At 35.7% G+C, this 26,873-nt stretch overlaps 3 protein-coding genes across 10 annotated transcripts in view; 2 read left to right on the top strand and 1 right to left on the bottom strand.

The window, feature by feature from the left end:
• The window catches only part of beta-Spec (spectrin beta chain), a 33,812-nt gene extending 25,197 nt beyond the window's left edge, over positions 1-8,615 (top strand). For 2 of the 7 annotated variants that reach the window (XM_089077005.1, XM_089077006.1), the window contains exons 9-13: positions 389-496; positions 2,229-2,375; positions 3,206-3,473; positions 3,567-3,749; positions 5,740-8,615. In XM_089077005.1, coding sequence (XP_088933131.1) covers positions 389-496; positions 2,229-2,375; positions 3,206-3,473; positions 3,567-3,749; positions 5,740-5,743 — 710 coding nt within the window. In that variant the 3' untranslated portion in view covers positions 5,744-8,615. Of the gene's footprint in view, positions 1-388; positions 497-2,228; positions 2,376-3,205; positions 3,474-3,566; positions 3,754-5,739 lie in introns of those variants that run through there. The other 5 variants (XM_089077008.1, XM_089077009.1, XM_089077010.1 and 2 more) reach the window with 3 other exon arrangements.
• On the bottom strand, positions 570-1,685 carry LOC148936600 (peroxiredoxin-like). Its single transcript, XM_089077018.1, has 2 exons — positions 1,346-1,685; positions 570-1,098 (listed from the first exon to the last, which is right to left on the bottom strand). Exons 1-2 carry the CDS (start codon positions 1,590-1,592, stop codon positions 719-721), a joined length of 627 nt encoding a protein of 208 aa, XP_088933144.1. The 5' UTR covers positions 1,593-1,685; the 3' UTR covers positions 570-718.
• A 5,936-nt stretch (positions 8,616-14,551) lies between the features above and the next one.
• LOC105424032 (sortilin-related receptor) lies at positions 14,552-26,479 on the top strand. Of its 2 annotated transcripts, none has more exons than XM_011634064.3 (10): positions 14,552-14,867; positions 16,798-17,073; positions 17,178-17,339; positions 17,472-17,756; positions 17,861-18,129; positions 18,328-22,616; positions 22,753-23,009; positions 23,186-23,663; positions 23,741-23,950; positions 24,038-26,479. In XM_011634064.3, the coding sequence occupies exons 1-10, from the start codon at positions 14,592-14,594 to the stop codon at positions 24,097-24,099; spliced, it is 6,564 nt and encodes a 2,187-aa protein (XP_011632366.2). In that variant the 5' UTR covers positions 14,552-14,591; the 3' UTR covers positions 24,100-26,479. The 2 variants fall into 2 exon arrangements, with proteins under 2 accessions (XP_011632366.2, XP_011632367.2); XM_011634065.3 differs by having other exon boundaries at positions 23,744-23,950.
• The last annotated feature ends 394 nt before the right edge of the window (positions 26,480-26,873 follow it).

Raw genomic sequence — 26,873 nt, forward strand, 5'->3', positions numbered from 1 at the left:
GTACACATTTGTTAACTATACTACACTCCTATTTATCGCATGTTCATGTTCACCTATAACACATAAATCTCTTATTAGAAGGTAAGCATATTCACGAAATCATTTTATTCATCCAGGTGTAGAAAAGCATGATTTTGGATTCTGTCGTTTGTATAGGCGTATAGCATTGCATCCGTGAATATCCGTGATGGTCATATTATTATCAAGAATTATCAGGATAATTAACATCATGTACAATGATGCTCAAATTTTTAGTTTCCGTTTTTTTGTTCAATTTTATTTTCATTAATTGATGCTGATGTGACTGTGACGAATTGCGACGCGTTTAACAAACGATGTACTAGTATCAAGTAATACATAGCATGATTTTGTGATTGGTGTGGTGTAGTGCATGCACAAAGACCTAGACAGCTGTCTTTCCGGGAAGGAGATAGGACTTCGTCTATCACGCCAACATCTGCGAAAACTCCGCCTTATGGTATCCGCACGCCGACAAGTAAGTGTTCGCAAAGTGTTTTCGTATCTCAAGTTACTTGTGTCGAAAGGTCATTTATTAATGTTTTTCGCCATTTAGTCGCCACTGGTACTGCTGTAAGTGATCATTCAAAATCAATTTAAATCTCGATCACTCAGGATTGATGTAAACCATACAGTTGACAAAAAAAAAAATTACATTTATCGTGGTTGAGTAATTCCAGGTATAGAAATGCAATCGGGATCAAGTTATGCTGAAATAATCTGGTGCTTTTTTGAATGCGTTCTTCGTCGTAAGTGGCCAGTAAGGAGACATATTAGGGCCGTTTTTATCCACAAAACAACAAGTTTTCACAACTCGTAGCACTTCATCCATCGACCGCGGTATGTTGTCGTCGTTTATCGTTACGTGACGTATAATCTGCTGTCTGTCTATAATAAACAGAGCTCTGTGCGCGTATCCTTGTTTTTCGTTTAATACACCATAGTCTCGCGATATTTGATGATTCTTATCGGAGAGCAGCGGAATCTTCATTTCGCCCAAGCCTCCCTGTTTCCGCGGAGTTGTCACCCACGCGAAGTGCGAAAATTTGGAATCCGTTGAGATTGCTACTACTTCTGAGCCTAGTAAAAAAAAAAAAAAAAAAAAAAAAAACGTAAGAAATATAATTAATATTAATAAAAGTGAAAGGGAATATTATAGATATTAAAATCTGAATACATATGATTTAACTAGCATACAATAAAGTAATTAAAGCTTCATTTTTTTTTGCATGGTGGAATGTTTTTTTACATTTTTCACATGTATTCTTTGATAGATTACTTTATTACTAATATCAAAAGAATGGGGAAGAAAAATATAACTTTGTACCAAGAACTTGGAGTTCGGCGATGCGGTCACTAAATTGGATAAGTTCGATGGGATACATAAACGAGAAGTCGCACGGATAGAAGAGAAGTATTAGGTATTTTCCCGCAAATTGCTGCGACGACAGTTCTTGCATTCTCATATCGATTATCGCGACAGCTGACCAGGATGGCGCGGGCTGTGACACCATTGGTATTGATCGTACCAATGGTGGATGCACCTCTGACTTTTCTACACAACAAACATTCATCCCGAACGTATTATTTTTTTACATCGGATATGAACGTAGCGATCCATCATTCTTTCAAAATCAGATATTGCTTATTCCATGCTTATACGCCGCAAATCGTCATGATTACAGATACACGAAATTTTTTACGATCGACTTTATTTTTATTTATCGTCCAACTTCATCGTTCAAGACACACAACTGTGGTATTGTAAAAAAGTAAATAATGACTGTTCAATCGAGTATTACAAGTTGGCAAGCATTACATCTAGGAAAATGAGGACACAATTTTTTTGGACAAACTTTAGAAACTTATTTATTAGACATTTAATATTCATGAAAATATCTTTATTAATGGAATTAATGTTACTAATATGATGGACTAAATGCAAAGTGTTCCTCAGAATTTAATTATATGTAATTTGACAAGCGTGCATTGCTCATTTGGCATCTTCTGCATGAGCATGTTGCATGTGTGTATATTCTCGTGTATATTCTCTATATGTAGTTAGAGAGCATGGGAAAAAAAAAAATAACGCGTATGGATGAGAGGACTATTAGCGGCAAATTGTTTACCCGATACAAATCTCCGCTACAAGCTAGAATACAGCGTAAGTAAGCTAATGGACGTTAATGTGTGTTGCGTACGTTGTAAAGCTCCGAAAGGCAGTGGCTCCGAGGCTGCAAGGCGTAAGGAACGAAGCCGCAGCAAGTCACCATTCAGGAGCTTCCGCTGGAGAAAGTCCGCCAAGTCGCCGAGTTTAGATCGCAGTGGCGTGAGTGATGATGAGCACAGTATTCCTGGTAAGTGAATGAGAAAAGAGACCTCATGATCGACAATTACACTCGTTGGAAGCCAAATATTTTTTTTCTTTTTTTACGTATACATCTTTGTCACGTGTACATACAATCTTCACGTGCGTATTACAACACATAAAAGTAAGAAATGTGAGAAGAGATTCGACATCTGATCAAAAAAGTGATATCACTGCTCGAGAAAATTGGGAATACAATATCTGCTAGTACGTTCGCGTTTGTGAAAATATGGAAACTACTATGGGAATATTGTTTAAGTAGAAGCTGGGATCATGTGAAACCCGGCATCTAATCGCTTCTAACTAATTGATCATAGCTCAATTACATAGGTTTTTAACGATCCTATTGTTTATTATGTATTCAAGGAGACAAATGCGAAGATTATATGTTATGGAAAGATACTCTTGGAATTCACTTGTATTCTATTAACAAACAAAGGAATGATTAATTGGGACAATTTCTTTTTATTTCAAGTACTGTTATAAGTATAAGTATTTCAAGTATAAGTATCAATTTACGGTGTACATTATATGGCTCGTTGGGAAATTCAAATAAATGCACTCATTAATTAGAATGATTGGGAATTGGTAAATCGGTAGAATTAAATCTTATAATTGGGTATACTTCATCGAATACATGTTACGACTAATCCTTGGAATAATGTATCATTGATTATTTGCAGTTTTATCGTTCATCTGAAGCAAGGAATGCAGACTGGCATTATTATCTCGTACAATTTATAATGCATTTGAAATGTTTTAGAAAATTTTTTGCTATCAAGTAAGGAATAAATAGTGAAAGTTTATTATCTCTTCCAGAGCAACGAAGTCCGAGCGACGACGAGTTTGAAGGGCCATTACAGCGAAAGCACGAGTGGGAAAGTACGACGAAGAAGGCGTCCAATCGCTCCTGGGACAAGGTTTACATGGTCGTACGTGGACAGAATTTATATGTATATAAAGATCAGAAGTCGTACAAAGCATCGCCCGATCAACCATACAAAGGAGAAGCTCCCCTTGACTTACGAGGCGCAACTATTACCGTAGCGAGTGATTACACTAAGAAGAAACATGTCTTCCGAGTCAAGTCAGTATTCGACATATTCGTTATACATTCGTTATGCATATTCTACAAGATTTTGATGTCAATATTACTATATAACTTCTTTTTTTTTTATAGGTCGCAAAGCGGATCCGACTTCCTGTTCCAGGCCAAAGACGATACTGAAATGAACGATTGGGTGTCCGCATTAAATCAAGCGGCGCAAGGAACATCAGGTGCAAGTACATCTAGGGCTCACACTTTGCCAGCCCCGACACAAGCCGAAACTAAGCGGCGTAGTTTCTTCACTCTCAAGAAAAAGTAAGTGTTCATTGGGAAATTTTGCTATTGCAAAGAATTATTGTACGCAAGAATTTTGAGACAATATAGAAACGTGAATCGATCAGCGGGAGAATTTTAAGCGAAACCGAATAAATTGTATAAAAAAAATCTTACAACGTTGACAAATAAAATATTCTCTCTTACGTCGTAATAAAACTCTAATTTAAATCTATAATTGATGTCTGATAATGTTGCGAATATATAAATTATTAAGTTTTGCAGCGTTTTAAACCAAGACAAGCTATTCTTGTATATAAGGGTGCCAGTTATTTTATTATTATCTTGCTTTATCCTTTCGAATATGTCCGAATGAAATTAATAGAGAATATTCTGTTAGCAATAAAAAAATACGCGTTTATCATCTTCCATCACTTTACTTTCCTTTAATATTTCTTTATTCCATTTTAAAATACTAATTTTTCTTCTTTCAAAATGATCTGTCTTAATTCTTTGGCTCTTTAATTCAAAATATTATTTTAATCAATTATTAAATATGACAATTAAAATTTTTCATTTGGTTATCATAGAGGATATTATTCATTGTCATTATCTTTCACGAGTGACGGACGATCATCTCATAAAGTATAAGCCAATGATTCGAGAAGATACGTGCCCTCACTTTATGTCATATCCATTCATCATTCCTATCGCATTCGATCATATTTCATTTATCATATTTTAGAAAAGCCAAAAAGTAGAAAGCGAAACCAATGAACGTATGAAACAGTACACAATTGGAACAACATTTAGAAATGCGGTGAGTCGCACACACAATCATCTAGATCATTTTACCGTCGTACATTATTGCACGATTATAATCGATCATCATTCCAATTATTTTTCTTTTTTTATTTGACTTTTCGTTATGATTAGCTTCTGGAAAATACAACAGGAATGTTCTTCCAATTGTGAATGCGGAATGATTACGTGAATTCTCTTTCTCTGAAACGAGAGAATTTGGATGTATGTAGAGCTTTCTATGTTTCATATTTACCCAACAATATTCCGCGAGAAAGTGCCGAGTTACAGATATATTATGGAAATGATATAGTTGGAGAGATTTTAAAAATCATTGTAAATTTTTGCAGAAACTTTATTATTTAAGATTCTCATGCATATTAAAAAAAATGTGAAACGCAATTGTTCTCTACATTACATCATTCGACATCTACGTAAATAGGTGCTTCTTATACGCATATATATATATATATATATATATATATATATATATATATATATATATATATATATATCCGCTTTCATTTTTAATACTTTTTTAATTTCGCATAAGATAGTGTGTTATGTAGATCTCAGATCATTGTGTATCATTGTCAAATTCTAGATTGTAGCTATGTTCGACTACCGCTTTTGACATCGTCATTTATTCTTCACGCTTTTTCTGCTATCAGAATATTCCCAGGAACTTTTATCGTAGAGGTAATCGGTCATCCGCGTGTCTATCTTTAGACGCGTGCGAGACACATATTTTACAATGTGGCTTTTCAATGACGAAATACTTGTTATTTTTATATATTAGTTATAAGCGATATACAAATTGTTTATGATGCGTTGGAATTCTTATATGGTAGCATCCTTCTTGTATAACGTATGTATTTCATACATAACGACAGTATATAACTGCAATAGTTGATATTAATATAGAACAAGTAGAACAAATTTTCTTTCAAGTTTTAAGCGATTGTTTTATTATCGATTATTGTGATTTTATCTTAATTTAAATATTGCCAATATTGAACTTTAATCAATATAATCTATTAAATATGAGAAATTGTAAAATGTATTTTAATGATTTACAAAGATTTTGATTTCCTATAGTATACCCTTTCTCTTGTAATCTCACCATCGTATATATGATTATTAAACTGTAAAACAAAGAACGATAATTGGAAGTGATAATTATGTCCTAATGATAATGTAATTATCACCTTTCACGTTTGCTAATTTTCAGCTAAACTGGAGCAGTGAAGTACGGTGTAAGCCGCTCGTAATGCGTCTGCACAACATCGTGTTTATGAGAAATGTTTCGTCGCTCTACATGGTTAAAGCAACGCTAATATAAAATTAGAAGACATGGCCACGGTGTTATGAAATGAATTGAAGGATGGATTGAACGGGTCTTTGAAAAACGCCTACATTCGAAGAACGGAGATATTTAACGGTTATATGTTGATATTTACAAGTGTAGGCTATTGAAAGTCTAATTAAATTTAGTTCTTCAATGAATTTTGGACACTTTGCTAGTTGAAGAACAAGCGACATTTTCAATGTCCCACGTTAGCGTGATCAAACTTTTGACACGCGATTTAATTCTATTATATTTTACGTATATATTGCCACGCATTTTTTAAGAGGCACGATCATTTCCTTCACGGGAAACAAATAATGTCTTCTTTGTGGTACAAAATATTTTATAAGTTGCTGCGATGTTTTTACATACAGCAATTTTTTTTAAGAGTGTTATTCGATAGAAAAGAGCTTGATCTTGTTGAGTCCGCAAAGAATATAGATTGGAGGAGATATATCTTAGTCACACTTTATGATAATTTTTATAATTATTGTTACACGATGAGTTCAGGTTTTTCAACATTTTTTTAATGCATTTTTTTGCATTTCACGCGAGTTCTCGTGTTATGGAGCAGATATAATCTCTGACAATATTGAAAGGAGGGCGAGAACGATTCCAGCCGTGATCACTTAGGATATATCGCTTTCATTATCATATCGCACGCGCAGTATTTTACTTGACTTCTTTTCCTGCAAACGTATCTGTTTGCGTTCGGATGACTGCCATATATTTTAAGAGCCACACTAACTTGGGACATATAATATTATATAAACTAGCTTTTAACAAATTGTTAAATATGCAGCTTCCTAAGGGAATACCGCATTGAAGAATTATAAAGAAAATGTAATAACTAACAAGAGAAAGAGAGAGAGAGAGTTTCCCCGTCTCATCCCTTTCCCCTTACACGTTCCCCTTATCCTATATCACACGATTTAAAAATATCTAAATTCGCGCAAATGATACAGTTTGTATTAAGTGAGCGCTTATATATACGGTAAATTATTACAGCCGTGTTATATCATTGTTGCGAATTATTTGTACCTCACTTGATTCCGACTCGACATTTGGCGTGATTATGCGGACTATACATTTACTCTTTTATAATTGTTAACTTTTTTTAATATTTATCACATTCATCTTGTTTTTTTTTCCTTCTTAGAGTATACTATCTCTAATTGGGAAGTTTTAAAACCTCCCTCGCTTCGAAAAATTTTTAGTTTAACGCATTTTGGAGAAACTGTAATGGTAACGCGCGAGAGAATGTTACATTTTATTCGTCGTTTCTTGATTCGATGCGACTCGATCAATCAATCGATCCGGTGTGTACTTTGTCTCTTCGAAACGTCTTTTCGAAACATAAATCTGCGATAGTTTCTTTCTGTGACTCTCACGTCAAATATTTGGAATATTATTTACATTCGTATAATAATTGCATTTATCGGCTGAGCTTACTAAGAGACTTGTATATATGGCGCTATACGCATACACACATACGTTATGTCTGTGAGAATTCTAATTCTAATCAAAACGATCGTACACCCGCTTTTATATAATTTCGTGCATGTGCATTTAGCGAAGAACATTGAATATCAGAGTCGCATTGCTAAGCAAACACAACATTTGGTATGTCATATAGCTATGTGTTTTATATATAAATATATCTATAAATATATAAATACAGAACGAGATGAAGAGCATTAAATATATTATAAGAAATAAAAATTATTATAATAGATAATATATATAAATATAAAATAATTGTCGAGTTTCTAACATGGTAATTCTTTTCGTTTTAAAACGACCTTCCCCGATCTCGACAAGGAAAAAAAAATCACCTTCGGGCGGTCGTCTCCAGATATATCTCGAGATATTATCAGCAATTATCAGCGAGACTAAATGAAAATTTCTTTGGGCGTTCATCAGAGTCGTTTTAATACGGAAAGGATTTACACAATGTGCATCATTAAATACTCGCTTAAATTAAATGTTTGGTTGTATATTTCACATTGTTATTCTTGATATGTTAGAACGCAGTTGCGACGCAGTAATCTTTAGCGAAAAAGAAAAATTTTTTTTTATATACCTAACACTATATCATATTACTTCATTGATTCCGTCTTCGCTTGTAAAACGATAATTCGCTTCATTCCTATCATTGTCATCGTGTGTCACACGAAAATGTAATTGCGCGCGCCGATTATTTTATCCTCAAACTTCATTAAGGTCAACGTGTAATTTTTTAATGTGCCTTTTTACAGCTTCGTTGAGAAATAAAATGCGATCAAGTATCAAGCGTGATTGGTGCCAGCGGAAAAAAACGTAGCAAAAACTCGAGCACGAGCAAACGTTCGTGAAGCGAGAATGTCAGACTTGCGTTTTCGTTCTCCTTTCGATTCATTCATTTCTTTTCTTTTTCATTCATTGCGATCGTCGATCGTCGTCGTAACACGCAAATTTTACACCGAGATCGGACCGAGGGAGCAAACGCGAACGACGAGTAGCTTGCCTTCGATAGCGATGATGTGTTCGCGCTCGACGAAAACAAGACTGTTCGTTCGCGTTCGTTCGTGTTTTGCACGCTCGGCATGCGGCTTTTTCGTCAATAATACGCGATTACAATAGTCGACGCGTGACAACTGTCGGTCGTTTCAACCGCAAAGTTGCGTTTGCGAAATTAGTTGGCACGTGACGATGCAAACACAGCACTCGGCTTCTATTTTCAACGGTATCGATTTGCGCGCAGCGCACGATGTCGAGGAGCTTTAAGGAAAAAAAAAAAAAAAAAAAAAAAAAACTGACGTCGCGATAACTTTCGCTCCAGTTACGTCCATCGCGAATTATCGAATTATCGAGAATAAATGTATCCATAGAACGATTCCGACGTCTCCGAACGATAAAAGCGGACTTCGTCGATTTGTGAAGAGGAATACGAGAGGGACGCGAATTTTCATCGAGGGAAAAGAGAGGAAGACTGACGATATAATCATTCGTGACGCGATAATACCCGTCCGCTTCTCGCTTCTTCATTTTAATTAATTATCGATCATTAATTAATTAATTATCGATTATCTCGGGGTGATCAAGGTAAGACATCATTTTCAAATCGATATGCCCTTCGAAAGAATCAGTTATTTCAGAGAGGAGATTAATTTTTCAATCTTATCTGAAAATATGAAGAAAATTTGTATTGCCACCGAGACAGAATGACAACGAGTGCAGAATTGTTACGGAAGAATTATTATATTTTTCAATCGACGGATGAAAAGATGAAGATGACAAGCCAACACGCAGATGTTGATCTACGCAAGCGATATGCAGATATATGATAATAATTCAGAAATACATTTTAGTTGGTTGAATATTTCGATGAAACATTTGAAACTTAGTAATAACAAATCACTTAGTTACTACTAAAATGGGTCAAAATAGAAGGATTATTCGCGATATGCAGTCGGAATTTACAATTGTCGTTATACCAATAAAGATACATGCAAAATAATGTTGAACCTTGTTATCATTTTAATCTCACTTTTAGCAATGTTTCGGCTATTTGTGAAAAGCTAAGAGATTGAAGATCTATTTTAGAAGATCTATAATCTCTATCAATAACATGTGTAATTTTATTCAGGTGTGCTATTTAATTTCATGTGCCGTGTGAGAAGCAATTGAAGAATCGGGATGTGCACATATAAAATTCATATTAAAATGCACATAGACCGAAATATAACGGTGTAAAAGATAGAAACACGTCAGATTTCTATCCTGAGATCTGACGCGAGTGAGACAAATCGTCCGAAAGCAACGTAAACTATTTTGGTACATCTTGAGTATTTTTAGTACAAAAATATTTTTCTGATATGATAGAATTGCTGAAATAAATTATGAAAATGTTTCTGTATTTTTTTGTTTTGACTTTCTCGCATGGTGAATGACTATCGATGATTAATTTGACATCGTTATCGCATAACGATATGTGCTAATCATAATGCAATATCCAACATCGTGATAACGACTAGATATAAATATAAAGTATAAATACATAATTAAATACAAGGTATAAATACATAAATAAATAATTTTAACTTACATCGACATATACACTTACTACGCTGCAAATAAGTCATCGTCTAGAGAGAGAAATATTTACGTAGAACTTGGAATGTCTCCCATTTAAGAAGGAATTTATAGAAAAATTGTGAGTTGTTTTACATAAAGTATAAAAATAATTATTTATATATGCTAAATTAATAATTTTAAAACAAGATTAACATCACTTATTTGTTACGATATAACTAAAAAAATTATTTTCGAATTGTTTGCAAAAAAGAACGGATCTTCGAACTTATTAAGGAACGACACAATTAGGTTTTTAAAACTTTGCTTTTTAAATTTCTAATTTTGTATAAAAAGTGTCAAATAGGATTTTTTAAAGAATTTATTTTTATAACACAAAAATTCAATATATTGAGTGAATAGCTAATGATACTTTTATTTCTTCTCAATTATTACACAAAAATCGCATTCAAGAATAATATTATAAAATCTTAATGACTTAAAACATTCGAATTTATTTTCTATAAAATTTTTGTTTTTTGAGAAAGATGAAGCGATATGTTCTAAATATGTTATTTAGGTTTTATTTGATATTAAAGTTGCAATATGCGATTTCTTCTATGATAATTAAACAATTTACAAATCTCAAAGAATTTTGTTCAGCTTTCACACCAATATTTTAAGAAAATAGTAGAACAATCTATGAGATTTTTACACTTTTCTCAATGGTTTTGATATATATGACAAGTTTTAATTATCAATGGCCTAGATATTAAAAGGTTTTAAAAATCGATTTTGTTGAGACATTACAACATACATCTCAGTACATAGTATTGAGAGTTCTGAGATACAATGTGCGCCGTCGATTATTTAATCATCTTATGGCTTCTCGCTGATAGATAGCCTAGTAACTAACATCGTCAACAGAAGTTCTTTTCATATTCTTTTTTATTATCATAAAGGCGATCAGATTTCAAAAGATATGGCATATTTAAGCGGCCAGATTGTGGCGAGCAGCCTTGATCTCCGTTTATCCTCGAAAAAAATTTCTGGACTCGCTTGTGATATATCTAGAGCGATCAGATCAGAAAAAGAATGCAGACTTGATCAATTAAATGGAAAGAGAGGATGGAGGGGATGGAGTAGAGCAAAAAACTAGAATTTTGCACAAAATTATAGTTTTTATTGTGTTCTTTTATTAACCAGGAATTAATCCCATTTCACTCAAATTTGTTCGAGTTGTATCAAAAGGAATTTGTACCCTTTTTTTCTGATTTAAAAAAAATATATCTGATTACTCTAGACGCATCGAGAAGTTTGCATGCACGACGCATGTGATTTCGCGTGTGATTACTGTTCTTTTTTTCTATTGTCTGCAATGCGCGTCGCGTGTGTATAAATGACATGCAAAACATAATAACGTATACTTATATCCTGCATTAAACGCGCACGTTTGAATCTTAATTTATACATAATCGCGATTTTAAAATTTTGATCTATTATTGCAATCACATATCGGTTTTTGTAATAAATTGGATCTTTAAAAAAATCTTTGTACCGAAAAACCGTTTAATTCTCCTTTACTCAGAAAAATTTAAGTATTTCTTTTTTGTGTGTCTATCTTTTAAAAAAGAAAAAAATTATAGAGAAATCAAATCAAGATCAATATGAGTTTATGATGTGAATATTGCGTAATAATACAATTATCCAATTATTTTTATGCTTCAATGCTTTTATGCTGCAATTAAATATTTTGTGTACCTTAATCACTCCTTAGATGAAACCATTTAACTTTTATTAAAGTCCTTCTTAATTAATGATAAATTAATTTTCAGAAAAAAAGAGAAATTTTATTAAAAGAAATTTTATTAGAAAAGAAAAGTTTTATTAAAAGAAATTTAAATAGTAATCCATGTAAATAATCAGGTAGCCAACAAATCCGAAGAAATTCGTCTTAACTTAAAAAAGTATATTGCGTATTTTTTATAAAATTGCTAAATTTTTCTTATATTTAATATTTTTATCATTTTAATATTTTTTGTCAATATTTTTTAAACAAAATATTTCTGTTATTAAAATCACATAAAATAAAAATTAAAATTGTCCATTCTATTCATCAATTGGAAAGAGATTATAGAGAATCGAAATATTCATCTCAGATTAATCATACGCTCTCAAGATAAATTACAAATATAAATTAATACAAACGTAAATCTCTTGACATAATAATCTATACAGTGTGAGTAAAGGATATCTCGTCTTGATATCTATTTAACGGTCTTTTTATGATGAAGATAATAAGTCAACGACCTGAAATAAATTAACTTTGACGTCAATTAATCAAGTCACTAAATAAGTTATCGTAAATCGACCGTTGAATGTGATATATTATTATAGATGTGAGAGACAATATTTTTTGTGTGGTTTGAACACACAACGAAAGCTTGAATGAAAATTTGGCTTTCGACCAACTTTTTCAGGTATCACGTCGCAAGCAATCTATATGAATGCACCAACAATATAGTTCCAACTAGAAAATAAGAGAGAGAGAATGAGCGCATGTGTCATTATCTAATATACTTTTATTGTTGCATCTGCGCGTCGGTATTAAAAGCACTCGCTCCCTCATATCTCCATCTATCTGTTTGAAGATTTTCTTTTTGTTTTTTCGTTCGTCGTTCCTCGTATATCTTATTGATCATAAGGTTATATCCGAGTTAGATTAATTTGATGGCGACACATTCCTTTCTCGCATCTCCCCATAAAAACAGAAATGAAAATAAAAAGTCAAAGAGAAGATAGAGTCAGCACGCGATAAATCTATTGATATTATGCGAATAATTATATTTTTTATTTTCGTTATTTGTTGTCAATTGGAACCACTTTGCAGAAGTTTGTATTTATCTGCAAGCGACGCTATTATAGTCGCTTAGTCATATTTTAGTGCGCAGCAAATAAAAGTATTCGCTTTTTTTTTTATTTCGCTTTTTTTTCACAACCGCATCTATTTTTATAAATGATTCGTCGCGTGACTTACAAAAGTCCAAATAAACATTATCTTTTATTATGACTAATTAATTCATAGTAATCTCGCTATTAATCATAATGCTCTCGCAAATGACTGGATTTACATACAGTCATTACGATTACGATACAGTCTTTTTTCTTCAGAAATGCAAATTTTTACATAAGAATGCAATTCTCGATAATTCTCGTTATACAACAAATTATATATTTCCAAATTATATATATAAATTAATTTATCCCAAGATCAAAAATGGATATTTTACGTCAAACATAGAATATGAACGGAAATGAAAATAATAATGTTGTATTGTATTACTCCAACCGACTTTCTTTCTGAACATGAATTATTTTGTTCATATTATATATTGTATATAATTTTTTTATATAATTAAAAATCGCATTCAGCGAAAAAAATTTTGAACAGAGAATAAATCTCTTGGCAGCATATTTCTTTTTATTAAAGTAAAAAAGATTTACCTGGTAAAAAATTGTCCAAATATAATTATACAAAGTAATAAATAATAATATGTCTATGTACAAAAATGTAATTATGTACAAAAATGTAATTATGTACAAAAATGTAATTATGTATGTTTATATATTTATCTATAATATATATTAATATATTTATGTAATCATATATAAATCATTATATATATATATTTATATTTATATATAATATTATGTATATATCATATATATTTCTATCATCACTTCATATATATATATCATATATATATATATATCATATGTTTTTATATATAAGATATATTTTATATGTGATGCCTTATATATAATTATATCTTATTATACATGGAAAATTTTTTACTGAGTAATCATTAAGTATAAATCTATTTAGTGGATTTATACATAACTGAGTTATTTATTACACTGCAATGATATGCATCTTAATCCGAACACAAAAATACTTATATATATATGTATATATATATATAAATCTTAAAAAGAACAAACTTATCTAGCAGCTTTCTTAAAAATACGATATTAAATTATATAAGAGAAAATATAGTAAATCCAATTGAAACAAAAACATGTTTTTTTTGTTTAAACTATGTAAAATTAATGTTAAATTAAATTATTATATTTAATTTAAAAACGACCTAAGAATTTATTTAAATAAAAAAAAACTTTCTGTCAAGATACACTTTAAATTAAAATATAAAATTTGATTTAAGATCTATAAAGTTTAACTTGAACAATTGTCAAGGAAGCACTCGACGCAATAGCTTAAAGTTGCTTAATTCCAATTTTTTCTTGTTTAGATTATTTAAATCTAATTCAGAGAAATAACTCACACATTTTTAAAATAAAAAGTCTTTTCAGGTCAACATGTTTTAAATTAAAACTCAACATTTAATTTATTTATAATACATAATATATAGCATATAAAACTTAAATTTAAACATTTTTATATATATAGCATATAAAATTTAAATTTAAACAGTCTATGTCACGCGGTGGCACCTCTGTTCGAATACTCTTCAGCCGTCATCGCATGTGCGCGCGCGCATGCGCGCGTGCGCGCGTGCGCGCCCGTTGCGATCGGTTCGGCGGCGCATCTGACGCGACGTGTCACCCACGATTCAAGTATAATACGCTCGCTCCTGCGGCGTGCGGAGTCAGTCTTGGGCAAGATGGCCGGTTGGTCGAGCGCGGCCCTTTATTGTTACCTCGCGTTGCTTCTCCATCTGGTTCTGCTTACGGAGTGCAATTACGGTGTGCGATACGGTGACAGGGCAAAAAAGCTACACGTCGCGGAATACAGCGAGTCGCGGTACAGGAAGCCGCTCGTCATCAACAGGCGAGACGTGGATCACGGCAACGACGATGGAGAAACGTCATTCGGCCGTACGCGCAGGGATGTGCCACCGCCGGAGCACCCGAACAACAATCCAAACATCACGACGAAGGTACGTGTGTATGTATGTTGCGCGATCCGCTCGATCGTCCGAAGGTCGCCGCCGTCGCTACTGCCGCTGTCGTCGTCGCGGCTGCGTCGCAATTCGACCGGCTGCGTTGCGGCGACGATGACAACGGTGGCGGCGGCGACGGCGGAGGCGAAGATGGTACTGATGATGATAATGATAACGACAATCATAGACAGTGATAATGATAACGGCGATGATCATTCCGCGATCGTTACTCGCCGCGAGGAAGAGCGACCGAGGAAAACATCGTACGACTTCCGACACTCGCGCAAATAGACGCGTTGCACAAATGCATACATATATGTATACACACGCGTAACACGTAACACGTATATACGCATGCACACATTCTCCGCCCTCTGTTGGCTGCTGCGTGTCGTTCTGCGGAATTTTTCCCAATGGATCGTCCGTCTCGTCGGGAGAGGCGCACAGCGCGGCCTTTGTGCGCGGCGCGCGGACAAGTCGGGGCAATAATTGCCGTATTATCTCTCTCTTCCGGAGTAAATTTAAAACAATCTCGAACAAGAGAGAGAGAGAGAGAGAGAGAGAGAGAGAGAGAGAGAGAGAAACGAAGCGTCACGAACCTGCTTCGTTATTTTATGACGTTATATATGTTAAGATACGTTAAGAGGTCACTAACCGTCCCATATATCTTTCTTCCGTTTTTTCCTTCCTTTTTCCTTCCCTTTTCCGAAAAAAACATCTCCGCGAGCTTTTCGCGCCGTCTGGAATTTCATAAACAAGCCGATCCATCGACGACAGCATGCCGCGCCAACTTTTGACAATTTCGGCGAACATTACGGGGATTTTCATGGACAACATTTGCGACGTTTTCCCCCTTTTTTTTTTCTTACATTCTCTATATCCTTACGTCATATCGTCTGCTTAGTCATGCATGTTACACGCATGAAAATAATGGACGTCTGCATGCACTTGACTACTTATTTTCGCGATAACAAAGGAAGCGCAGTTTGTCATTTGATTGAGGAGATAAGAGGCTACCTAAAGAGCTCTCCCCTTACCCCCCCCTTCCCCCGAGCTATGCGCTCGATGAATCATAATATTACATTTCTCCCCATTTCCTTTGTTTCTGCTACGCCGAACTGATTGTATAATTTACCGATTATATCTTTCATTTTCTTCTCTATATTCTGATATTAACTATTAATTTATTTTAATTATTAATTAGAATTTTTATCATGTTTCCGCAAGGCATATTTATTACGCGCCAATTATTTTAGCAGACACTTAATTTTTCAGGGTCCTTTAAACTCGTTTTGCGTTCGATTTTTTTGCTTAATTTTACAGAGAGAAGGAATCGGGCAGTTTTTACTTTCACTCTCAATTTGACCTTCAACTTGAATCCTGAAATTTTTCCCTCATTTATTGTCTAATTATATAATTCTCCGTTTTGCATTTCTGAATTATACGCGTAGGTGTCTTCTGTTATCTCTTACGTTCCGGGAATTTACATGTTTGTCCCGTGACATTGAAACGTGACCAAAGTAACGCGATATTGAACGGAAACTGATACACGATGGGAGCATTTTCCACGAATAAATATATCGAATGATTCATCTCTCTCATTATCCATTTAGTATTACATATCCATTTAGCTATGATTACGTTTAATGAGGATGTCGGATTACACGCGTTAGTAAATATGCGCATTGTATCTACTAAAAAATCTAGAATTACATTCGAAGAATTGTTTTGAATGTTCATTTTCTCATTATTTATTTTTTTTTCTCTTTTTTTTTTTTTATCGGAGTCTTATCTGTTATCTCTTATCTTCCGTGCATTCCGTGCGACCTCGCGTATAATAAATTTTGTTTTATTTCCACGTTATATAAGTTTATCTCTGTACGAAATTTTTTTCTGTGAATGAAGAAAACAACTTTGCTTCTTGCAGGTGAACGCTTTAAATGATTCGCATCAGCAATTGATGGTACATTGGGTCGGGGAGGGTTCCAATGTAATAATATGTCTGGCGAGAGATAGCACGCCCGTGGTGCGTTTCCAAGGAGGTAGATTCTCTTCCCCGACCCATCCTAGCGCTGTGTACATCAGTTACGATTACGGCGACACGTTCGAGAATAAGACTGAACAATTCAGGGTTTCGTCCGACCCGAACGCTCCATATGCGGTTGTAGACAAATTCACCAATCACCCTAAGTACTACCAACATGTGAGTTCCGTTTTACGAAAATGCCTCGTGCGAGATAAGTGACTCTCATGTTTTCCGATATGTCGCCAACTCCATCGTTTAAAGAGCATTCCCTTCTTTTGCAGTGCGTCTTCGTCGACAGTTTCAATAATTTAATCTTCATAACGTATAACAACGGCCTAACTATCCAGAGGGTCCCAGTGCCGTTTCATCCGAGCGAAGTCTCGTTTTATGAATTAGATCCGCGGGTACTCGTCGCATTGGACAAAGTCGATCCAGCGCGGAAGGTATAAGGCTTATTATTATTTGATAATTATTTAAATCCTGAATTTATATCCTATCGTTATTGTTATCTTACTCTCGAAAGAATAAATTGATCAAAAGTTGTCTTTTCTGACCTCGGAACGTTTCGATTTCAGTTGTGGTTATCGACCGATCGTGGATTACTCTGGGTGCCGATTCATCAATTTGTAAAGGCTTTCTTTTGGTCCCCTTATCGTGTTCTATTGGTTGAACGCACAGAGCCTTCCGGATTGAATACGGTCTTGAAATTGGATCTGCGGAATTTGCCTTGGTATCAGAGAGGGAGTAATCCGTTGCGAATGAGAATGTCTCTACGAAAGGAATTTACCGTTGTTATTCAAAATGTTGAAGACTTTCAAATCAGAGGTGACTACATGTTTGCCACTATGAAGAATTCGAAGGCAAGTATTATGATGCTATATGTACATATGTACGTATATAGAATCTCTCGTATGATTCAGGATTTTATTGTTTTCATTGATCGTTGCTTTTGTCCTTTTAATAGAACGGAACATCGGAACATCTGGATCTCTATGTCTCTTACAAAAATCAGTCCTTTGTTCCGGCGCATTTTAATACGGAACTTGACTGCAAAGATTATCATATTGTAGACGTGTCCTTCAACCGAGTTTTTATCGCGGTGTCACATAGTGAAACTATGATCAATCTTTATGTGTCGGAAGTTATAGATCATGAGAAAGCCATATTTACACTGTCCTTGGAGAGCATCCTTACGTTCTTCCCCAATAGCACTTGGAAGGATAGCTGGTTAAAGTAAGTACTAAAAAAATACAACAGAAAACCATTTTATGAAGATAAAATTATACGTTGTGCAAACTTTTATAATTTTTATGAAAGTTATGAAACTTGTCAAAATAAGTTTATAAGTTTATAAATTTTAAGAATTCTCTTAACTTTTCTTTTAAACTTTTTTGATTTATCTATTGAGTTCATGCAAATTTATGTATACAGTGATGTGGCTGATGAAGCATTCACGGATCTGTATAAGGTTGAAGGTCTTCGAGGTATATATATAGCATCACGGGTCAAAGGTTCTCCCAAATCAAACTCGATTGGACCGGAAAATTTAGAGTCATTAATTACTTTTGATCATGGTGTCACTTGGAACAGTATTAAGCCACCAGCGACAAATCACGAAGGCTTTTATATTCACTGTTCAAAAGAGTGCTCGTTACATTTGAGTCAGCGATTCAGTCAATTATATCCGGTAACAAGATCCGTTACTATTATGAGCTCGAAATCGGCGCCTGGAATAATAATGGCCACCGGCGTGATAGGACCTAACTTAAAAGGTCATCCCGCACTTTATGTGTCTAGAGACGCGGGCCTCACGTGGAAACAAGTGTTGAAGGATTATTACTTTTTCAACATGGGCGATCACGGAGGTTTGTTGGTGGCGGTTAAGTATTTCAAATCCCGTGGAGAGACCAGAGATATCTCGTACTCAACGAACGAAGGTGAAACATGGCAGACATACGAGTTTAATGAGAAGATGTTACGTGTCTACGGTCTTATGACGGAGCCTGGAGAAAACACTACAGTATTTACCATGTTCGGATCAGACAGTGGGCAGCATCAATGGCTTATTATCAAAGTTGATTTACGAAATGTATTCGAGAGAGAGTGTACGGAGGACGATTACAAATTTTGGTCTCCATCGAGCACCGATCAACCGGTCATGGCTTGTGTGCTAGGACGTAAGGAAACCTATCAGAGACGAGCAGCACGCGCCAATTGTTACCAGGGTGTGAATTACGATCGACCGGTGAGATTGGAGATCTGTCAATGCGACGCCAACGATTATCAATGCGATTATGGTTTCATGCGCGTCGGAAATCCGTATCATTGTATCCGCAACAAATCTGTCGCTGATTATGATCCTTACGCTATACCAACTACATGCCAATCTGGCGAGTTTTACAATCGCACGAAAGGCTACGTGAAAATATCGGATGACGAATGTTCTGGCGGTCTTGCGAGAAACTTCGAACCTGACGAGATCCCATGTCCTATGGATGAAAGACCGGAATTTCTATTAGTAGCTCAGCGAGAGCACATTACGCGAATTGACTTGGTGGAAGACAAAATGGAGATGTTGCCCGTGCATGATTTAAAAAACGTCATCGCGATCGAATTTGATATGAAAAACAATTGCTTATATTGGGCAGATATTGTAAATGACACAATTGGCAGACAATGCCTAAAGGATGGCACTAGCTCTCCTGAGATTCTCGTCGAAAATGATCTGAGTTCCATTGAGGGAATGGCCTTCGATTGGGTATCTAACGTTCTTTACTTTGTAGATGGTGTCAAGATGAGAATACAAACAATCCGAACGGACGTATCGACTATGGGCAGAATGCGCAGGACGATATTGGGACCGAACAATCTGCAGAAGCCACGAGGTATTGCGGTTCACCCTATGAACGGATACATGTTTTGGACCGATTGGGCACCGGGTAATGCCTCGGTTTCCCGAGCCAATTTGGATGGTACAGATGTCAAACGATTATTTGTTAAACCCACCGTTGAATGGCCCAACGGAATAACGATCGATCATATTGCCGAACGTATCTACTGGGTGGATGCTCGAGCGGATTACATAGCTTCCTCAGACTTTGAGGGGAAAAGATTTAAAAAGATCATCGCTAATGATGTCCGCGTCTCGCATCCATTCGCAGTCGCTGTTTTCAAAGACAACATGTATTGGGACGATTGGAAACAGTCGATGATATTTGTTGCCAATAAGGATCATGGGGTTGGAATCACCACGATAGTCGGTTTCCAGATCGCTGGTCTGATGGATCTGAAGATCTTCGCACATAGTATGCAGGTCGGTTCAAATGAATGTGCGACAAACAACACGTGCTCACACATCTGCCTAGGCGCGCCGAACAACAGTCACGTTTGCCTCTGTCCGGACGGTATGGTGATGACTGATGGCAAGTGTCTGTGTCCGAATGGTATCAAGCCGTTTCCCAACTCGACGTGCCCACGCATTGCTAGCACTTGTTCATCTAATCAGTTTGCTTGCAATAATAATGTGTGTATCCCTGAATTCTGGAAATGCGACGGCGACAATGACTGCGGCGATAACTCAGACGAGATCCACTGCAACCGCGCCACATGTAGCCCAAATAATTTCGAATGCGATGATAACAAATGCATACCTAAATATTGGGTATGCGATCTGGATCGTGATTGCAAAGATGGCAAGGACGAGATGAATTGTACGTATACTAATTGCACGGAAACGCAGTTTAAATGTGCCAACGGCCGCTGTATATCGCATCGTTGGCGTTGCGATGGCGAAGATGATTGTCGAGACGGCTCGGATGAACAGGATTGTTCCAAAAATGTTGAACCGAGTACATGCCGGTCCGACGAGATTGCTTGCAAGAACGAACAGACGTGCATACCCACCTCTTGGAAATGCGACGGTGAACCAGATTGCGAAGAAGGTCTCGACGAGGCGGATTGCAACAACATGGTGTGCGAATCCTGGCAGTTCACGTGCAACAACACTAAAGAAAGCGGGCATCGCTGCATATACAAATCATGGGCGTGTGATGGCGACAAGGATTGCGTCGACGGTTCCGATGAGATGAATTGCACCAGCACTATTAAGCCACCACCGCCAATAACTATAAGTCCAATCTTGCCAACGAATTCCTGTAATGATTGGATGTTTATGTGCAATAATAGGAAGTGCGTGCCATACTGGTGGAAATGCGATAGCGTCGACGACTGTGGCGACGATTCCGACGAAATAGGCTGCGCCAACAATGGAGATGGCGCATTGGAACCAACGTCAGCGGTATACACGACACAGCAGCCGCGTGTCTGTCGCGAACACCAGTTCCAGTGCTATAACGGTGAATGCATTGAAAACGCATGGGTATGCGACGGCTCGAAGGACTGTCCGTCTGGCGAGGACGAGCAACACTGTGATCAGACACATGCGTCTTGTCGCGAGAATGATCAGTTTATGTGCCGTCAAGACGGTTCATGCGTACCGCTATCGAGTATTTGTAATGGCATTGAGGAATGTCCGGATGGTAGCGACGAACTCGGTTGTCATACGGATCACGAGGCGAATCCACCTGCCACACCATCCTGCTATGTCGGTCTTTTCCCATGTGATGAGACCCGTTGTTTCCCATTGGCGTCCTACTGCGATGGCAATCAGGACTGTTTCGATGGCTTTGATGAGAATAACTGCGAGAAAAATGGCTCGCGCGTGTATCAGGTACTGGTGATGGGTGTGGATGAGCGTTCCATCAATGATACAAGTCTCTTCCTTTTCTGGTGGATGCCGATACCGTCAAATGTAACGTTTGAGTTCCTGCCGTCGTATGCGCGAGCGACACCAGGTGCCGCATGGACCAACGCCACTGAATGGATTGAAGATACGGAATACCAATTCAACAACCTCCAGCCGTTCACCAAGTACAATCTGACAGTCTATGTAAAAGTGAAGGGCCAAGCTACTGTATTCCCACCGGCAAAGTATTTGGTAGTGATGACCGGTGAGGGTGTGCCATCTGAGCCTTGGAATGTGACGGTTACGCAAAAGAACGGTACTCGTGTGGAGGTTTCCTGGAGACCACCGTTACAAGCAAACGGTCTTATTATCGGTTATCAGGGCTACATCACACCGCCGATACCGCCGATGGAATTTTCCCGGCAGAAGACTTCCGCGATCATCGATATGGCATTCGAGGCGGGCAAGAATTATTCTTTCTGGATTGTAGCGAGAAACCGGCTGTATTTATCAGCCTCATCGCAGGTTGCTACATTGACTTTCGATGGCTCCGCCAATATCGATGACATCGAGGATCTTCGTGTGATAGCCACAACGAATCACTCCGTCACTTTGACATGGAAGAAGATGAAAGACGTGGATGGATATCACATCACTCCCCGAGCGCCGCCGGCGTATCCGATCTTGCAAACCGTTTCGACCATGGAAAATTTGATGGAAGTCAAGAAACTGGCACCAGGCACTAAGTATACCTTCGAGGTCGGCGCGATGAAGAAAAACTACGTCGGTAAGGTCGCCATGGTAACAGCAACGACAAACGGCACCGCATTGCCGACGATAATGAAGCTCGATGCGCAATTGGTGAAGTCTCAGAGAACAACCGTGAAGCTTACTTGGGATCCACCCAAGAGTAATAGGAAGATCAAATGGCAATATGCCATTCACTATGCTACCAATATGTTGGATTTCTTCAAAGGTGAGAGAATCATTTATATCTGCGATTTTCTTTACCTAAGGATTGTTTCGATAACTTGAATGGAGTAATTAATATCTTTTTATTGTTGTTTGATATCGTTTTATCGCCTATTTTTCTGACGAGGAATATATCTTAGGTTACAAACTCGTTACCACCAATCTTACGGCTACGATCAAGGATCTGGAAGCGTGTGAATCATATGTCTTTGCCGTTGGTGTTATTGGGGATTATGGAGCAGGTCCTTTAAATCAACCGATTACAGTTACGACGCACTTCAATAAACGTGCACCTCCAAAGAGGTTGCGAGTAACGCCGTCGCCAGACAAAAACGATAGTATAATCGTATCATGGAGCGCTAGTTGTCCAACGATTGACGAACCTATCAGTTACACGGTAAGTTAATTACCAGTAATGCAGAACGTTTTCTCAAGGAAATAATAATATGGACAACTTTTAGAAAGTCACAATTTATAAAGAGTTTTACTTTCTTTTTTATTGAAAAAAAGTTTTTAGATGTACATCTTTTTAATTTAATAAGAATATTCATCAATCTCGTATCTTGCTTATAGATTTCTGTTACGGAGATGATTCTCAACAAGCAAATAGTTGTGACATTGCCACCGACTAACGAAACTATTATGAAGCACACGTTCCATTCCATCAAGTACGGCGGAAAATATAGTATTACAATAGCTACCGATGTCGAAAACGCCATATCCACGCAACCGTTCATCTTTATGGCGCCACCGATCAAACCGCCTCATCAATTTACCGTCTTTCATGATAATAAAGAATATTTGATTTATTGGGAAGAACCGGATTTGCCGGAGAATATCCGGAATGACGCCAATCGACATTACGAAATTTTGATGGCCGAGGGTTCGAGAACAATAAACGAATCGACTGCCCAAGTCTTTTCAGTCAAAGAACCACCTTATCGCTATAAGGATGTTAAAACAGATACGATTTATACTTTCGCTGCACGTTTAGTTACAAACGAAGGATACCAAAGTCCACTTAGCGAAACTTGGAGCACACAGATTTCAGGTGAAATGTTTTTAATATTTCTCTCTCTGAAACTGAGAAAAGTCCTTAATAACGTGTCTTGTTTTTTCCATTTAAAGCAGGGTCACAGCTCCCGGTGATAATGAGTACATCGAGCATATTATCTCTCGCTATACCGATCTGTTTGATCGTCATAGCGCTCGGTGCTGCGCTCGCGTATTTCATCGTTCGACATAGGAGGCTGTCTAACAGCTTTACGCAATTCGCCAATAGTCATTATGATACGAGGCGGGGACAAGCCACTTTTCCTGGTACGACAGATGGCTTGGGTAAGTATTATTGCGTTTATGAAATAGGATAAAAATAGCTAAAAAGAATACAAAAAGAAATTAATGATTTCTTTTTTTTTCTTACAGAAGAAGAAGACAGTCCTGTAATCCGAGGTTTTTCAGATGACGAGCCGCTCGTAATTGCATGAACACCACATATATGTATAAACAGGATATTTACTAGGAGACGATGTGCCAAGACACTATTAATATGATAATTTTGAATATAGATCAAGCTTTATGATGGAGAAGAAAATTTTCGTAAAAGCGTTTCTAAACATGCGTTAATATTAATCGTCATCGAACTATTATAGTTAATGACTATTGAGCTAACAAACTGTTTAGGACGCTTACACGAGAGCTATTCGTACCATTCGTATGATATGGTGTACATCACGAAATAGTCGAAGTGACTACTTGCCATAGTAGTTAAAGAGGTCGTTGTATCATACGAGTTTAAAGAAACTCGTAGATTACAAGCATGATTTATCGTTTACAAGAGGATAAATGCCGAGCGAGGAAACGGCAATTTGTATATAGTAAATATTTTTTATGGATTGATTGTGAGACTTTCGAGATGACACACATTTGCATTTTTAATATTGTATTTATATGATCTGTATGTGTGGAGAAACTTTTTTAGTCCATATTAAGATTTGTTGATGCGAAAGTGAGTTTGTGGCAGCCGGGACATACTTTTTATTAAAATCTGTTTTAACAAACACCAACAGAGGCCATAGGTTGTTTCCATATAGCAAGTGCATGACCAAAGCAATGCTTTTTTCTAATGCCGCATTTAAGAAATATCGATTATCTCAATTTGTAGAGAAATGTTTCTATAACGTTTATAATTTTAAACATTTTCAAATTCTCTGGCTTGAATAATCGTCTTAAATATCTTTTTCTAATCGTCCCAATTAAAATTTTTTTCGAACATAATGTGGCATTGAAAGAAGTTTTTATAAGCGAGTTTTTCGCGAAAGGGTAACCTAACCCTCGTATAGAGTGTGCTACAATTATTACGATTCGAACATAATGCTAAGTGGTTTTTTATCTTTAGGTATACAAAAAAAAAATATACGACAAATATTCGACAAATAGTATGTTCTTTGTACGATTAAAGTGGATTACATTTTTGTTATTTTTTTACATAAAAAAGAAAATAGATTTTTTTTTACAAAGATCAAGCGTATTTAATTTAGGAGAGGTTTAACATCGAGATGTCGATGAGATCGGAGACGTTCTCAGTAAATAAAATAACGTGACTGTCGTCATTTTTAAATTACTGTAAATAATATACAAATATATAAGCGCGTGAATCTTCACGGCTTAATCCATATTGAATCATCTGTAAAAGACATTAACAATTAAATTCCGTTTTATGATCAGTTATATTTTTATCGGGATAGCCTAAGATTTAATACGAATGACTTTCTCGTCGCAGCGAGAAGAAATCGAATTGAGAAAATCTGCTGTATATGAAGCTACACACATACACACGAGCAATTATTTTATTGTTTTAATCGCGGACAGTTAGAGATAAGATTAAGTGTATTCTTAATTATACAATTATCTTTTTTGTCTATTCTCTTCTCAAGAACGAAAAAAACATGTGATGCAACACATGTTTCTAAAGAATATTTGTAAGTTTGATCGTTTTATCGAGTCGAGATGTTGAGTCAAATGCGTTAATTCTCTATAACGCTAAAACTATAAGAATATGTAACTTGGAAGTTATATATTCTTATATCTATATTTTTTAAATCTTAATAATTTAATATTTTTCATTCACTGGTTTTTCTAAGCAAAAAGAGTTTCAAAAAATATCCCAGAAATTCTATCGGTTATGTAGCGTTATAAAATTGTTATATTAATTTATATCCTTATAACAATTATGATTTGAAATGTTGTTTGGCATAATAATATTTGAAATTTTTGCTCTTTTTATTCAACAGAGAAGAAAGTAACAGAGATGAAATGACTATTGAACGATGAAACGACAGTGGCATATACACGAACAATTATTTAATCAGTATTGACAAGACTTGGTTCGTTTTTATCGTATCAAAATTGATGCCAAAAAAATCGCAGCTTTTTGAACGAATCGAATCATAAAAAAAAATGTGCTTATGCTCTCGGCTCACCAACAATTTACCTCTTCTTGTCTTTTTCACTGTGTCGTTATATATTGAAGAAGAAAATATTGATGAAGATTTGGATGTTTATGAATCTGTATTAGGCGGCACTTGTATATAATTATTGATGCAGTATATTGTATTAATAATAAATATATGATATTGGTATCAATAATCAATTTTATTATAGAATACAAAAATATTGCACAATGATACTGAATATATATGGGCCGCTTTAGCGAGAGCGATGAGAATAGAAGAGAATAGCTGATTTATATGTAAATGTCAAAAGTTATAGCGCGACAAAAGACAGTGATATATAATATATATACATATATACATATATAATATATTTACGTGTAAATAAATAAATTTAAGGCACGGAACATTGCAATCTGAGTCTTTTCATGTTTCTTTATAAATTTACTTCGATATCTTAACGTTCTTTGATAAACTCAATGATGTGTACGTTACATTATCCATTAATATTTTTATAATAATTCTTATTGATATAATTTGTAACTGATATTACATATCTTTCCTATTTAGCTCTCTCCTATTTTAGCTCTCCTTTTAATCAAATCCTTTTTATCAAAAACTATTGATATTTTGATTATGAAAAAATTCATGTTAACTTTGCTAAAAAATGCAAACTTTGGTGGTACAATTCAGAGAGAGAGGAAAAGAATATTATTATATCTCTTCTGTCTAAGATAAGCAATAATTTCCTTTTTTCCAACATTTCTCATTTGTTCAATTCGCAAATTCTGGCATAATGTAGCGGATGT

The sequence above is a fragment of the Pogonomyrmex barbatus genome, unplaced genomic scaffold (genome assembly GCF_055798465.1).
Source record: "Pogonomyrmex barbatus isolate J1 unplaced genomic scaffold, ASM5579846v1 scaffold2, whole genome shotgun sequence".
NCBI classification, from domain to species: domain Eukaryota; kingdom Metazoa; phylum Arthropoda; class Insecta; order Hymenoptera; family Formicidae; genus Pogonomyrmex; species Pogonomyrmex barbatus.

Bases quoted from the DNA above. Each gene is read 5' to 3' on its own strand.
- LOC105424032 (XM_011634064.3), top strand. From the start codon at position 14,592: ATGGCCGGTTGGTCGAGCGCGGCCCTTTATTGTTACCTCGCGTTGCTT. The intron at 17,340-17,471 runs GTATAAGGCTTA...TTTCGATTTCAG, and splicing joins AAGTCGATCCAGCGCGGAAG to TTGTGGTTATCGACCGATCG. The intron at 23,951-24,037 runs GTAAGTATTATT...TTTTTCTTACAG, and splicing joins TGGTACGACAGATGGCTTGG to AAGAAGAAGACAGTCCTGTA.
- LOC148936600 (XM_089077018.1), bottom strand. From the start codon at position 1,592: ATGAATGTTTGTTGTGTAGAAAAGTCAGAGGTGCATCCACCATTGGTA. The intron at 1,099-1,345 runs GTACAAAGTTAT...TTTTTTTACTAG, and splicing joins CGCCGAACTCCAAGTTCTTG to GCTCAGAAGTAGTAGCAATC.